The sequence below is a fragment of the Rousettus aegyptiacus genome, unplaced genomic scaffold (assembly GCF_014176215.1).
Source record: "Rousettus aegyptiacus isolate mRouAeg1 unplaced genomic scaffold, mRouAeg1.p scaffold_m13_p_1, whole genome shotgun sequence".
Taxonomy (NCBI): Eukaryota; Metazoa; Chordata; class Mammalia; order Chiroptera; family Pteropodidae; genus Rousettus; species Rousettus aegyptiacus.
The window spans coordinates 9,204,003-9,219,895 of NW_023416284.1; the positions used below are offsets into that span (position 1 = coordinate 9,204,003).

Sequence of the window (15,893 nt, forward strand, 5' to 3'; positions counted from 1 at the left end):
ATCTATTAATTTGCTGTTTGGCATTCACAAGTCTGTGAATTGATAAAACTTTCAGACATAGTATTATTTGAATGTAGCTGCTGCATTAAATTTTGGAGGAGTATAAAAATTTGTATTTAGGCACATGGACACATCTTCATCACCAGGGTTGCTAAAAATGGAGCAATTACCATGTTTTTAGTGCTGTGCTTCCCAGTAAGGTGGATACATCTGCATTCTTTTTGAAAACATAATCTCATCATGTTTGCAATTGCTCATGAGTTTCACTAATTTAATGAAACACAAACTTTGGGGATATGCTCTGCTGCTTATTGATAACAGATTATGCTAGTGCCAGAAAGAGCCTAATTAATGGGTCTTCCCACCAGTATTCTTTGGAGACTATTTCTCTTCACTAGAATTTCCTTAGGTTATTACATTCTACATAATGGTGAAAATCAAAGTCAATATTTACCATTACTTAGTACACTTTTGAGTATAAAGGACCCACCAAACAGCTCCTTAAATGCATTTTACTTGTTTTGCTCTTTTAGGTTTTGATTTTTGTCTCGTTATCCATAAAAGGAGTCTTAGATAATCATAATAATTATAATATATAGCCTAGGTCATTGTTGTTTAAAAACAAGTTTTGCCATCCAAGTGTCTGGTTTCTCTGGACCATTTTCAGTGTAAGCCAGGTTTTTCACCACCTCCTTTAACTAGGTGGTACCTGAGTTATCAGTTGTTATTACTACAGGTTTTGAGCATTCCAAAGAGATGGAGGTGTTCCTTTATAGAGTGCTTCTTTAATCCAGGGATGGTGTTCTGATGCATTTTCACAAAGTAGTTCAAATATCTATATACCAGTTCATTCTGGATATGAGAGATTACCATGTTAATCAGTCACTAGACTTTGTTCAGTGAGATATACAGATAGAATGTGTCTTCCTTTATTGTCATAAATTTCTCTTAAGACAGGTATTGTGAATTTTAAATTTTGAGTTGCTGTGCAGATGCTCTTCAGCAAAGAACTTCACATGGGAAGGATTTCAGAGTTAGTGGCTACAAATGCTGTGTCGTGTAGCTTTTTTAGACTAATTTACCGTTTCATTAAGGTGTACAGTTTTAACTAAGACTGTTTTGGGGAATATGACTTGAGAAATATATATCTCATATAGACTTGGTTTCTGATTTATTTTCTTGTTGGCATATCACTAAGTGGTATCCCTTGGCCTTTTCAGGATATCGATATTAAGAAAGTAAATGGAGTTCCCCAGTATGCATTCTTGCAATACTGTGATATTGCCAGCGTTTGTAAGGCTATTAAGAAGATGGATGGGGAATACCTTGGAAATAATCGCCTCAAGGTAAAGGAATTTGCATAAGTTATTGCACTATTATGATTTTTAAGATTTGGAGTTCTGTGTGCATATAACTGATTGTTTTAAATTGCAGTAGAAACCATAAAGGTGGTACACATCTCTCCATCCTCATCCTGTTATATATAATCTGAATTCAGACTTGCTTATCCAGCTAGGATTACTTTTTGTAAATTTTTAATTTTAATCAAATGGTTCCCACTTGAGATGTTGGTTTGATAAGATTTCTATAGAAGATAGGTTTTCTCAGAATTCGGTAGTTGGTGACATTACTAATAGAAATTTTGCCTTTTATATTCAGCTGGGTTTTGGAAAGAGCATGCCTACGAACTGTGTATGGTTAGATGGGCTTTCTTCAAATGTGTCGGATCAATATTTAACACGCCATTTCTGCCGATACGGGCCTGTGGTAAAGGTAGGTGGAAGGTTTTGGTGTGTAGTTTAAAACTACTTCTGACTCTCATTTCTTGGTATTCTGTCCTTTCAATCTCAATTTCAACTTTTCCTTTTTTTTTTTTTTTTAATAACTCATACATTAAATTTTTTTTTCCAAAATTCGGCCTAGAAGGGCATTTGCATCTCTTTTACTAGCTTATGATATGAGTATTTTGAAGAACTATTTTTGAACCAGCCCAGATGATTAATTTCGATACTAATCTGCATAAACTGTTAAATAGATTGTTTCTTAGGGATTTTTATATCTCACATTAAAATTAGGCAGTCTAATTACATAATTGTTCACAGTCATACTAATATGTAATTAAACTTAATTTAAAAAAAAATTTATCATGACTTTAAAGGGACTTTCACACAACAGAATGTTTATCTAATCAATGTTGATGTAACACACTCACAAACATAACAGGAAACGGGTCTCTGGACCCTGTTGTATTATGTGAGGATAAAGCTTTAGCTCCTTGAAAGCAAATTTACACTGTAGTGGGCATGTTTTATAATTTCGACATGTCTTTAAATGTAGCTTTTGTTTGAAGAAATACACGTTTTAAACATGGCTAGTGCTACTACTACTTATGACCAAAATTCACTGAAATTTTTTGTTGATTCAGTACTCTTTATATTCTCTCTGCCAAGGGTATTGATTTATTTGAGCCTAAACTAAAAGAATGCTTACTTAATATAGCAGGTCCTCATATAACTGGCATTTCATTCAACATTACTTCATTATAATGTTGATGAGTTGATGAGATACTGTAGAAACTTAACTCTTAGCCTTTGATAAAATTGGTTTTGTTACATGTCATTTTGCTTTAGGTCACAGAATCTATTGATATTAAACATTTACTGTATAGTACAGTACTCAATCAACATGGAAATCAAAGTAAAATACAGAAAAACAAATAAAGGAATAGCCTACCTCAAGCCACAATATGCACGATTCTAAACAGGCCCTACATATTTTATTATGTTTTCACTACAGCATCATCAGGAAAAGCCTGAATTTTTTCCTAGAATTTTTCCTTGGCTGTGTCTTTGGGACTGACACGAAGTCTAGTGGATGAGGCTCTTAATTTTATGTTTTTGTTTTTGTTTTTTTACAGGTGGTTTTTGACCGCTTAAAAGGCATGGCCCTGGTTCTTTACAATGAAATCGAATATGCACAGACAGCCGTAAAAGAGACCAAGGGGAGGAAAATTGGTGGGAATAAAATTAAGGTATGCAGAATGACTAACCAGAAGCAAAACAAAATCATATTCAGGTCCTGCCCTCTTAATTACTGGCATTTTGTAGTCTGCCAACAAGGGGAGTAGTTTACAGCATATACATTATATGGCCTCAGTTTTTAAGGGAGATAATTACACTTTTTATAATTGGCCACCTGAGGGCACAGGGTCTTTTAAACTAGGAAGCACAGAATATTCCCTAAAAATCTTCTCATTCAAGGAATTGTGCTTCTCTACGCCCCGGGAACCTGATGTTCATGTGTGTACTCTTGGTGCAGGATGGCTCACAGTCATCTCTGTGTATCTCTGCGCCTTGAAGTGTCAAGCCAGAGTAGCTTCCTTAGTTATCCACTCTTCCTCTTCTTTTCTCCAACCTTAAAGAGTGGGTAACCACTGAAAGCATGATATTTTGGTGTTTTGGTTTAAAAACTTCTGTTTATGATATCTTGAAGTAGTGTATAAATTTAATAACTATGATGGTTAGATTGAAATGAGTCTTTTTAAGGTAAGATACTGATAGATGATTGGTATCATGCTTTGGTGACTCTGAGGCCCAGCTGTGAGTAAAGTTTAAACGTTCTTACGTATTTTATTTTATGTTAACTGCTTTCAGCAAATTTATGCATAGTAGAGTTTACTGGATTTAGTTGATCTGATTATTTAATTGACAACCTAGAATCCTGCAAGATATTGTTTCAGTTTACCGTTTTGCTTTTTCTACTCCTTTAGATTGGGTTCTGGAACTTTAAATTATAATTCTTTATCAAGATTTGTGTAGAAATTGAGAGAGATTTAATGTTGACAAAATATAGTGTCAGTTATGAGGACTGTTTCACTTAACTGAAATAGATTCCTCTTTCTTAAAATTTATCCAGAGGGCTATTTTGGTAATAATTTTAAAATTTGGTAACACTTCTCGTTTTTAAAATGTGAAACTTGCATCAAACACTTGCTATCATTTTCTTTGAAGGTGGATTTTGCAAATCGAGAAAGTCAGCTGGCATTTTATCACTGCATGGAAAAATCTGGTCAAGATATCAGAGACTTTTATGAAATGTTATTAGAAAGAAGGTATGTAATTTAAAGCTATCAGCATAGCTTGAATTTTAAAGTTTCTAATATGTATAATTTACATGGGAATAAATTTCATATTTTACCCCCTTTCTACTCTTAATTCCAGAAAAACCTCTTCCCTTCTATCCCTTCTTAGAGAAATACAGGTTTATTTTTATAAATCCAGTTTTAATGAGGTTCGTGGGAATTGGGGTAACCTATCTACATTTCTTACTGACTGTTCCTACAATTTGAAAGTTATTATTTTGCCAGATTATAACTTTACCCAGCTTTAAGTTAAATATGATAACATGTCGAAATACATTATAAACTATTAAATGTCCTGTATAGTTAGTAATGACACCGTCCAGGTTGTCACCATGTGTGTGCTCATACAATCAATTTTTAAAAAACGGAACTTTCAAAAGACTGTCAGGAGCTTTGTTTTAATTTCTTATCTCTTAAATGATTTGTGAGTCCGTAAGCCAAAACATATATAAATTGTTAACTTAAGCAATGTAAAAAGTAAACGTTATTTCTCCTTGTTCATTTTTTTTAATTGGTCATGGTGTGTAGTATTTTTTCTGCTGCTTGTAGGAAATAGTACAGTTCACAATCATTTAAGTTCTCACAGTCTGACTCAGGCTATTTCTGTTAGCTTAAAACTGCCCCAGAACTAATGATTAATTATTTTTTTAGACTGAATACGTTAAAACATCCTAACATAATGTCACCAGGTTCTTCAGTAGCTTATCACATTTGAAATTAAAAACTATCATCCATATGATAAGTTCTTTGTCCAGACATGCTTGCGTGATTAATTAAGTCTTCTGGAATATCACCACTAGATCTCTACTCTTGTGCTTATGTGTTAGACAAAAAGTTGTGTGTGAAAAATGCATTCAAGTATAAAGTATAAATGGCTCACTCTGTGACAAGGACGCCACACCCTAATCATGCTGCTTAGAAACCTGTTGAGTGCATTCCCTTTTTATTGCTGCTTCTTGCCACTTCATTTTTATTTAAATCGTAGAAGGTATATGTTTCTTTGAGTCATTTCCTTAGGGAATATTTAGTGGTCATAGAATAGTTGGAAGGTTTTTAAATGAAAAATGTCCCTCACAGCCAGATTCTGAAAAGCTCAAACTTCTAAGGTTTTGGTGGGTTTTTTTAACTAATAGATTGGAATCCATGTTCCAAGGGATAAAAAAGTCAACAGTGCTCCAGGTGGAAAGTCAGTCTTGATAGGCTTTTCTTGGTCACTTGTGTATGAGTGTGAGTGCGCACATATGTGTATGTGTATATGCAAAAGAACGTTTTTGTAGAGAAAGGAAAAAAAGTTCTCAATCATGGTTCCTCAAGTGGCAGTTCAAAGTTATTGTTAATACTTTAAGTGCTTACAGGAATTCTTACCTGTAAGAGACTGGAAAAAGTATTAGTGGTCTAGAAGCACCTGAGACATAAAAAGTCCATTAAGGTCTTTTGTGTGTACGTTAAATATTTTTCAAAGAACAGTGTCTTCGAGGTTTGTATAATACTGTGTGGGTGTTATTTTGTACATTACTACTTGAATCACTCATTTTACTGATGATCTGGCTCTGGCTTTGTTCTTATTTCTTACCAATGGTTATTTATCCCTGTTGAATAGAGTTTATCTCTCAAAGTAGGAAGCAGTGTTTATGGAAAATCAGAGGTCAAGAAAAGTATTCCAGAGAGGGAGACAATTATTGCAGTTGAACTTAAGGATCTTTGCTTTTTCCACGGAGTGGAAGGAAGTCATCTCACTGAATAGTTGATACATTTACCTCTAATGATAGTTCAGTTCAGGAATGTAAATGGTGAGCCATTTGCATAAGGGCTTTGCAGTTCAAAAGTAGTATTTCTATATATTTCTTCAAATACTGTGTCAGGTAGGCAGTGTATTTGTTTCCCAAGTTGTGGTAAGAATATCTTTCGGCAGAAAAGTAATTATGAAAGACTTAGAAATGTGGGGATATGATACCCTTTAATACCACAGCTCTAGTCGCAAGTTGGAACACCCAACACTAAACGAATAAAGAAGGGCTTGAACCACTGCTATCCAATAGAAACATAATGGAAGCTGCATCTGTGGTTTTCAGTTTTCTAGTAGCCACATTAAAAAGTAAAAGAAAAAGTGAAATTAGTTTTATTTAAGTATATCTAAAATATTATCATTTCAACATGTAATTCATCTAAAGAAATTATCGAAGTATTTCTTCTTTTTTTTTTTTTAATCTAAATCTATCAAATTTAAATTTGGTACCCACATCTCAATTTAGACTAGTCAGATTTCAAGTTCTCAGTAGCCATGTGCATTGGACATATTATTGGACAATGTAGGTCTAACTAATGACTAAATAATGGCAAAGATATTTAGAAGCAGGACTTAGTAATTTCGTATACATGATTTAATGTGTAAACAACAAGGAAACAAAAGAATATCTTCTTTGTGTTTTGTTTTGTTTTTTGGCAGAGAGGAACGAAGGGGATCTTATGACTATAGCCAAGATCGTACATATTATGAGAATGTTCGTACTCCAGGAACATATCCTGAGGATTCCAGACGGGACTATCCAGCTCGGGGGAGAGAATTTTATTCAGAATGGGAAACTTACCAAGGAGACTACTATGAGTCACGATATTATGACGATCCTCGGGAATACAGGGATTACAGAAATGATCCTTATGAGCAAGATATTCGGGAATACAGTTACAGGCAACGAGAACGAGAAAGGGAACGTGAAAGATTTGAATCTGACCGGGACAGAGACCATGAGAGGAGGCCAATTGAACGCAGTCAGAGTCCAGTGCACTTGCGCCGCCCACAGAGTCCTGGAACGTCTCCCTCACAGTCAGAGAGATTACCAAGCGATTCTGAGAGGAGGATTTACAGCCGGTCCTCAGATCGAAGTGGAAGCTGTAGCTCACTTTCCCCTCCAAGATACGAAAAACTTGACAAATCTCGTTTGGAACGCTATACAAAAAATGAAAAAACAGAGAAAGAACGAACTTTTGATCCTGAGAGAGTGGAAAGAGAGAGACGCTTAATAAGGAAAGAAAAAGTGGAAAAGGACAAAACCGATAAGCAAAAACGAAAAGGAAAAGTTCATTCCCCTAGTTCTCAGTCTTCAGAAACAGACCAAGAAAATGAAAGAGAACAGAGCCCTGAAAAATCAAGGGGTTCTAATAAACTGAGCAGAGAGAAAGCTGACAAAGAAGGAATAGCAAAAAACCGCCTAGAACTCATGCCTTGTGTGGTTCTGACTCGAGTGAAAGAAAAAGAGGGGAAAGTTATTGACCACACTCCTTTGGAAAAGCTGAAAGCCAATGACACTGTCAAGTCTTCTGCCCTAGATCAGAAACTTCAGGTTTCTCACATGGAGCCTACAAAATCTGACTCGTCTAAAGCAGAATCTGTTAGAATGAAAATGCCAAAGGAAAAGGCACTTGCAAGCCATGTAGAAGTGGTAGACAAGGAAGGCAGGCTTAAAACCAGGAAGCACCTAAAACCAGAGCAGCCTGCTGATGGGGTAAGTGCTGTGGATCTGGAGAAGCTGGAAGCGAGGAAGAGGCGTTTTGCAGATTCCAATTTGAAAGCAGAAAGGCAAAAATCAGATGTCAAGAAAAGTAGTCCAGAGATGGAAGATGCTCGAGTACTTTTAAAAAAGCAGCCTGACACATCATCTAGAGATGTCATTCTGTTGAGGGAAGGAGAGTCTGAAAGAAAGCCTGTGAGGAAAGAAATTCTTAAAAGAGAATCTAAAAAAATCAAACTAGACAGACTTAATGCAGTCCCTAGCCCTAAAGACTGTCAGGAGCTGGCCAATATTTCTGTCGGGACTGGCTCAAGGCCCACTTCAGACCTACAAGCAAGGCTGGGAGAACCAGTAGGTGAATCTGTGGAAAATCAAGAAATCCAGTCAAAAAAAACACTTTCCTCAAAATTGCAGCTCAAACAGCTACAACTATTAGATGATCAAGGACCAGAGAGAGAAGATATTAGGAAAAACTATGGCAGTCTTCGTGATGAAACACTTGAATGTAAATCAGGCCAAGAGAAACCACATTCTGTAAATACTGAAGAAAAAATTGGCATCGATATTGATCACACACAGAGTTACCGAAAACAAATGGAGCAGAGTCGTAGAAAACAGCAGATGGAGATGGAAATAGCCAAGACCGAGAAGTTTGGCAGTCCTAAAAAAGATGTAGATGAATACGAAAGACGCAGTCTTGTTCATGAGGTAGGTAAACCCCCTCAAGATGTCACTGACGACTCTCCTCCTAGCAAAAAGAAAAGGATGGATCACGTAGATTTTGATATCTGCACCAAGAGGGAGAGGAATTACAGAAGTTCACGCCAAATCAGTGAAGATTCTGAAAGGACCGTTTGTTCTCCCAGTATCCGACATGGTTCCTTCCATGAGGAAGATGACCCTTTAGGCTCCCCTCGGCTAATGTCAGTAAAAGGGTCTCCTAAAGTAGATGAAAAAAGTGTCCCATATTCTAATGTAACAGTCAGAGAAGAATCCTTAAAATTTAATCCATATGATTCCAGCAGGAGAGAACAGATGGCAGACATGGCCAAAATAAAGCTATCTGTCTTGAATTCTGAAGATGAACTCAATCGGTGGGACTCTCAAATGAAGCAAGATGCCAGCAGATTTGACGTGAGTTTCCCAAACAGTATAATTAAGAGAGACAGCCTTCGAAAGAGGTCTGTACGTGACCTGGAACCTGGTGAGGTGCCTTCTGATTCTGATGAAGATGGGGAACACAAATCCCACTCGCCCAGAGCCTCTGCATTATATGAAAGCTCTCGACTGTCTTTTTTATTGAGAGACCGAGAAGACAAACTACGTGAGCGAGATGAAAGACTCTCCAGTTCTTTGGAAAGGAACAAATTTTATTCTTTTGCTTTGGATAAGACAATCACACCAGACACTAAGGCTTTGCTTGAAAGAGCTAAATCCCTCTCTTCATCTAGAGAAGAAAATTGGTCTTTTCTTGATTGGGACTCCCGATTTGCTAATTTTCGAAACAACAAAGATAAAGAAAAGGTTGACTCTGCTCCAAGACCTATTCCATCCTGGTACATGAAAAAAAAGAAAATTCGGACTGATTCAGAAGGAAAAATGGATGATAAAAAAGATGATCATAAAGAAGAAGAACAGGAAAGGCAAGAATTATTTGCTTCTCGTTTTTTACACAGCTCGATCTTTGAACAAGATTCTAAGCGCTTGCAGCATCTGGAGAGAAAAGATGAAGACTCTGACTTCATTTCTGGTAGGTTCTATGGGAGACAGGCATCTGATGGAGCGAACAGCACAACTGATTTGATTCAAGAGCCAGTAGTTCTTTTCCATAGCAGATTTATGGAACTCACACGAATGCAACAGAAAGAAAAAGAAAAAGACCAAAAACCCAAAGAGGTTGAGAAACTGGAAGATACAGAAGATCGTCCCAAGACCCCGGAATCTGCTTCTGAGAATAAAGAATCAGAACTGAAAACCCCATCTTCAACTGGGCCTCCTAGCATGACAGTTGTAACTCCAGAGTCCACATCATCATCCCTGGAGAAAACAGCTGGTGATAAAACAGGAGAGGTGTCTTTGGTGACAGAAGAGAAGACCGTGGAGCTGGCCTCTGTCTCAGAAGAAGCAAAACCTACCTCTGAACTGGCTCCCATCGCTGTGGAACTGCCTAAACAAACAGACTTGCCCCCAGGAGTGGATGCCGAGAAGGATGCTGCCGGGACTCCTTTAGTTGTTGGAGAAAGTTCATCAGTTGACCAGCTGCCCTATCTGGATGCCAAGCCTCCAACTCCAGGGGCCTCATTTGCCCAGGTGGAGAGCAGTGTAGATCCCGAACCTGAGAGTACCCAACCACTTTCAAAACTGACTCAGAAGCCCGAGGAAGCTGATGAGCCAAAAGTGGAAAAGCCAGACTCAGCTGTTAATGTTGAGCCCACTGCAAATCCAAAAGCCGAAGTTGTTCCTGAGGTTCAGCCTCAAGCTTCTGAAGATGTAGAGGTTGACCCTCCAGTTGCTACAAAAGATAAAAAGCCAAACAAAAGTAAACGTTCCAAGACTCCCATCCAGACAGCTACAGCAAGTATTGTAGAGAAGCCCGTCACAAGGAAGAGTGAGAGGATAGACCGGGAAAAACTCAAGCGGTCCAATTCTCCTCGGGGAGAAGCACAGAAGCTCCTAGAGTTGAAGATGGAGGCAGAGAAGATCACAAGAACTGCCTCTAAACACTCAGTCGTGGACCCTGAGCACCCTGAGCCAAGTTTGCCCCTCAGTCGCACAAGGCGCCGGAATGTAAGGAGCGTCTATGCGACCATGGGTGACAATGAAAGCCGCTCTCCAGTCAAGGAGCCCGTCGAGCAACCAAGAGTGACCAGGAAGAGGTTGGAGCGGGAGCTTCAGGAGGCCGCAGCAGCCCCCACGACCCCTAGGAGGGGGAGGCCTCCAAAAACACGCCGCCGAGCTGAGGAAGATGATGAGACCGAAGCGAAAGAACCAGTTGAAACACTTAAACCAGCTGAGGGATGGAGGTCCCCACGGTCCCAGAAATCAGTAGCTGCTGGTGGCCCACAAGGGAAAAGGGGGAAAAATGAACCGAAAGTTGATGCTGAACGTCCTGAGGCTACCACCGACGTGAGCCCTCAAGTAAATGCGAAAGAAAGTAACACAAAGTCCAAGGCTGATAAAGAAGCAGCAGGAAGTGAACAGAGACGTGACAAAAAAGATGTTGGCACAGACAAAAATCCACTCGAACCATCCCCAGTTGTGGCAGAGAAAAAAACAGCCCCTGAAAAAAACGCCAAGTCAAAGAGAGGAAGATCTCGAAATTCTAGGTCAGCAGCAGACAAATCTGCAAATCTGAAAAATGTGGATACCAGTGTCAGTCCCAGTGTGGCTGCGGGCCCTGTGGGGCTGGCCATGGAGAAGGAAGCTGGAGTTGTGGCAATCTCTCCTGAGAAGAGCGGGAGCCCCCCAAAGGAGAGTGGTCTATCATCCCAGGGGAACAGTGGTCCAGCTGATCCAGCCAAGGAGCCAGAGAAGGAAGATTTGTCTTCCCCTAAACTGTCCCCAGAGGCAAATCAGTTAGCCAAGCAGATGGAGCTGGAGCAGGCCGTGGAGAACATCGCAAAGCTCACCGAGACATCCGCGGCTTTCAAGGGGGCGGCCACAGGTGCACCAGAGGGCCTCTCCACAGAGGACAGGGAGAAGCCCACACACCAGGCAAGTGAAACAGAACTGGCTGCAGCCATTGGTTCCATCATCAATGACATTTCTGGGGAGCCAGAAAACTTCCCAGCACCTCCACCTTACCCTACAGAATCTCAAACAGACCTGCCCCATTCTCAAGAGCTGCAGCCTCCAGAGGAGGGAATGGAGCCTGAAACCGATGAGGCCGTGTCTGGCATCTTGGAGACTGAGACGGCTACAGAATCTTCTGGGCCACCAGTCAGTGCCCCAGACCCCTCTACAGGCCCAGCAGATAACAAGGAAGCTGGAGGGAACAGCAGTGAAACCTCCCACCCGGTGCCAGAAGCCAAGGGCTCAAAAGAAGCTCAAGTCACTCTTGTTCGGAAAGACAAAGGACGCCAGAAGACAACTCGATCACGCCGCAAACGGAGTGCGAACAAGAAAACGGGGGTTGCTGTAGAGACCCACGTTTCCGAACCGAACCAAGTTCAAAGCAAGAGTCCTACAGATGAGGGGACAACAGTCCAACCCGCAGAAACTACACAGGAAGAAAAGCAGAGTGAAAAGCCCCAGGCCAGTCCTCCAGAGACCTGTGCATCTGACCCAAGCAAGACTCCATCCAGGGAAAATTTGTCCCAAGAAAGCGGTGTTGAAGAAAAGAGTCCAACCAAAGCGTCTGTGCTCCCAGACCCTCCTCCCTCACAGCCAGCACCAGTGGAGGTGGCGGAGGCGGCGGAGGCGGCGGAGGCGGCAGAGGTTGCGGAGGTGGTGGAGGCAGCGGAGGCGGCGGAGGTGGTGGAGGCGGCGGAGGTGGCGGAGGCGGCGGAGGTGGCGGAGGTGGTGGAGGCGGTGGAGGCGGCAGAGGTGGTGGAGGCGGCAGAGGTGGTGGAGGCGGCGGAAGCAGCGGAGGCAGTGGAGGCAGTGGAGGCAGCGGAGGTGGCAGAGGTGGAAGAGGAGCCCCAAGCCAGATTCAAGGTGCATTCTATCATTGAAAGCGATCCAGTGACCCCGCCCAGTGACTCCAGCATGCCCACCCCAATTCCTTCTGTAACCACAGCAAAGCTCCCACCCCCTGCTGCCTCTGGAGGGATCCCACAGCAGAGTTCCCCTGCTAAGGTGACAGAGTGGATCACAAGGCAGGAGGAGCCACGGGCTCAGTCTACCCCGTCACCAGCTCTTCCCCCAGACACAAAAGCCTCTGACATTGATACCAGCTCCAGCACGCTGAGAAAGATCCTCATGGACCCCAAATATGTATCTGCCACAGGCATCACTTCCACAAGTGTCACAACTGCCATTGCAGAGCCTGTCAGTGCTGCCCCTTGCCTGCATGAGGCACCACCCCCTCCAGTTGAATCTAAAAAGCCTCTTTTAGAAGAAAAACCAGCAGCTCCGGTAACAAACACCTGCAACACACAGGCCTCGGAGGTTCCAGTAGCCACGGACAAGGAAAAGGTGGCTCCAGTCATCGCTCCCAAAATTACTTCTGTTATTAGCCGGATGCCTGTCAGCATTGATTTGGAGAATTCACAAAAGATAACTCTGGCAAAACAAGCTCCTCAAACCCTGACTGGCCTGGTAAGTGCCCTTACCGGCCTGGTGAATGTCTCATTGGTCCCAGTGAATGCTCTGAAAGGCCCTGTGAAGGGCTCAGTGACCACGCTCAAAGGTTTGGTGAACACTCCCGCGGGCTCCGTCAACGTTCTAAAGGGGCCAGTGAATGTTCTGACAGGGCCGGTGAACGTTCTCACCACTCCTGTGAACGCCACTGTGGGCACAGTAAACGCTGCTGCGGGTGCAGTGAGTGCCACAGCGGGTGCGGTGACGGTCACAGCGGGCGCGGTGACTGCTGCATCTGGCGGTGTGACTGCCACGACAACAGGCGCAGTGGCTGTGTCGGGTGCAGTGATTGCGCCATCAGCGAAGTGCAAGCAGAGATCGAGCGCTAATGAAAACAGTCGGTTTCACCCAGGGTCTATGTCTGTGATCGACGAGCGTCCAGCGGACACAGGCTCTGGTGCTGGGTTGCGTGTGAACACTTCAGAAGGGGTCGTGCTCCTGAGCTATTCGGGGCAGAAGACTGAAGGCCCCCAGCGGATCAGCGCCAAGATTAGCCAGATACCCCCTGCGAGTGCAATGGACATTGAATTTCAACAGTCAGTGTCCAAGTCCCAGGCCAAACCCGATTCTGTCACACCATCGCAGCCGCCACCCAAAGGCCCTCAGGCTCCTTCAGGCTATGCAAACGTGGCCACCCATTCGACTCTGGTGCTAACTGCCCAGACATACAATGCATCTCCGGTGATTTCATCTGTCAAGACTGACCGTCCATCCTTGGAGAAGCCTGAGCCCATTCACCTCTCTGTGTCCACACCTGTCACCCAGGGTGGCACAGTGAAGGTTCTCACCCAGGGCATAAACACACCCCCAGTGCTGGTTCACAACCAGTTGGTCCTCACCCCGAGCATAGTCACCACTAATAAAAAGCTTGCTGACCCCGTCACCCTGAAAATAGAGACCAAGGTCCTTCAGCCAGCTAACCTGGGGTCCAGTCTCACTCCCCACCACCCTCCTGCTCTGCCCAGCAAACTGCCTGCAGAAGTGAACCACGTCACCTCGGGACCCAGCACCCAGACAGAGCGAACTGTCTCCCATTTGACGGCCACAAAGCCCGATGCACATTCTCCTCGACCCAGTGGGCCCGCTCCATCCCCATTCCCAAGGGCGTGCCACCCGAGTAGCACCACATCCACTGCACTCCCCACTAATGCCACAGTCATGCTGGCTGCAGGCATTCCCGTGCCTCAGTTCATCTCTAGCATACACCCGGAGCAGTCTGTCATCATGCCACCCCACAGCATCACCCAGACTGTGTCCCTTAGCCACCTGTCCCAGGGCGAAGTGAGGATGAACACACCCACGCTGCCCAGCATCACCTACAGCATCCGGCCGGAGGCCCTTCACTCTCCTCGTGCCCCCCTGCAGCCTCAGCAAATAGAGGTCAGGGCCCCACAGCGTGCAGGCACGCCTCAGCCAGCCACAGCCGGCGTGCCTGCCCTGGCCCCCCAGCACCCGCCGGAGGAAGAAGTGCATTATCACCTCCCTGTTGCTCGAGCTGCAGCCCCTGTGCAGTCGGAAGTGCTGGTCATGCAGTCCGAGTACCGACTACACCCGTACACCGTGCCCCGGGATGTGAGGATCATGGTGCATCCCCACGTGACAGCAGTCAGTGAGCAGCCCCGGGCCGCAGATGGGGTCGTGAAGGCGCCGCCAGCCAGCAAGCCGCCTCAGCAGCCAGGAAAAGAATCTGCCAAGATGGCAGATGCCAAAGCGGCCCCCGCCCCAGCCCCTCACGGTGAGGCCCGCATCCTCACAGTCACGCCCAGCAACCAGCTCCAGGGGCTGCCTCTGAGCCCGCCGGTGGTGGTGACCCATGGGGTGCAGATCGTGCACTCCAGCGGGGAGCTGTTTCAGGAGTACCGATATGGGGACATCCGCACCTACCATGGCCCGGCTCAGCTCACCCACGCTCAGTTTCCTGCCACTGCCTCCATCGGCCTACCTTCCCGGACCAAGGCTCCCACTCAGGTGAGAGCACTCAAAATCAGCCTTCCAAATCAGCAAACAGTGGTTGAGGTGCCAGTGTGGCCCCTAAAGCATGTTATCCTTTTTGTGGGTTTAAAGAGGAATTTCCTAAATTTCAGCATGAAGGGATCAGATGACAGCACAGAGCTCAGGGACACAGGAAAGGACTCTGTGGGAGAGGGCGGAGCGGTGGCTTCTACCTGCAGGGACGGGGAGGGAGGGAACAAGTGACCTCCTCTTAGGAGAACCCTCAGTCCTGAATGCCCGAGAGCATCACCGAGTGGTTAAAGCCCCTGCGTGGACCAAGCTGACCCTCTCTGGGTCTGTCTGGTTGGGGGCAGAGTGTGGTGCATAAGATTCTGACTGTTCTTTCTCTTCCCGCCCAACTCCAGGGTCCCCCTCCTGAAGGTGAGCCCTTGCAGCCCACTCAGCCTGCACAGTCTACACAGCCTGCCCAACCCGTGCAGTCCACACAGCCTGCCCAGCCCACGCAGCCCTGCCAGTCCTCTCAGCTCAGCCAGCCAGGCCAGCCACCAAGCAGCAAGATGCCCCAGGTCTCCCAGGAAGCGAAGGGGACCCAGACAGGAGCAGAGCAGCCTCGCCTCCCAACCATACCCGCAAACAGGCCAGCTGAGCCTCATGGCCAGGTTCAGAGGGCACAGGCAGAAACAAGCCAGACCTCCTATCCCTCCCCCGTGTCTGTTTCCATGAAGCCTGACCTCCCGGGCCCTCTCCCTGCTCAGGCCCCCCCAAAGCAGCCGTTATTTGTCCCCACAACCTCAGGCCCCAGCACCCCTCCAGGACTGGCTCTGCTGCATACCGAAGCCCAGCCCTCCCCCAAACAAGACTCCTCTCCACATTTGACTTCCCAGAGGCCTGTGGATATGGTCCAGCTTCTGAAGGTAAGCCTGGGAGGGGTCCCCCGCTACTACCCTCCAATTCCCACTTGATTTAGCCCAGCAAGTTGCTGACTAGGG

At 44.6% G+C, this 15,893-nt stretch overlaps 1 protein-coding gene across 2 annotated transcripts in view; it reads left to right on the plus strand.

The window, feature by feature from the left end:
• The window catches only part of SPEN (spen family transcriptional repressor), a 68,585-nt gene that overhangs the window by 50,295 nt on the left and 2,397 nt on the right, over nucleotides 1-15,893 (plus strand). The window contains exons 7-13 of one of the 2 annotated variants that reach the window (XM_036229017.1): nucleotides 1,221-1,346; nucleotides 1,660-1,773; nucleotides 2,918-3,031; nucleotides 4,011-4,111; nucleotides 6,588-12,159; nucleotides 12,259-14,919; nucleotides 15,309-15,818. In XM_036229017.1, coding sequence (XP_036084910.1) covers nucleotides 1,221-1,346; nucleotides 1,660-1,773; nucleotides 2,918-3,031; nucleotides 4,011-4,111; nucleotides 6,588-12,159; nucleotides 12,259-14,919; nucleotides 15,309-15,818 — 9,198 coding nt within the window. The remainder of the gene's footprint in view (nucleotides 1-1,220; nucleotides 1,347-1,659; nucleotides 1,774-2,917; nucleotides 3,032-4,010; nucleotides 4,112-6,587; nucleotides 12,160-12,258; nucleotides 14,920-15,308; nucleotides 15,819-15,893) is intronic. The other variant, XM_016128271.2, reaches the window with a different exon arrangement.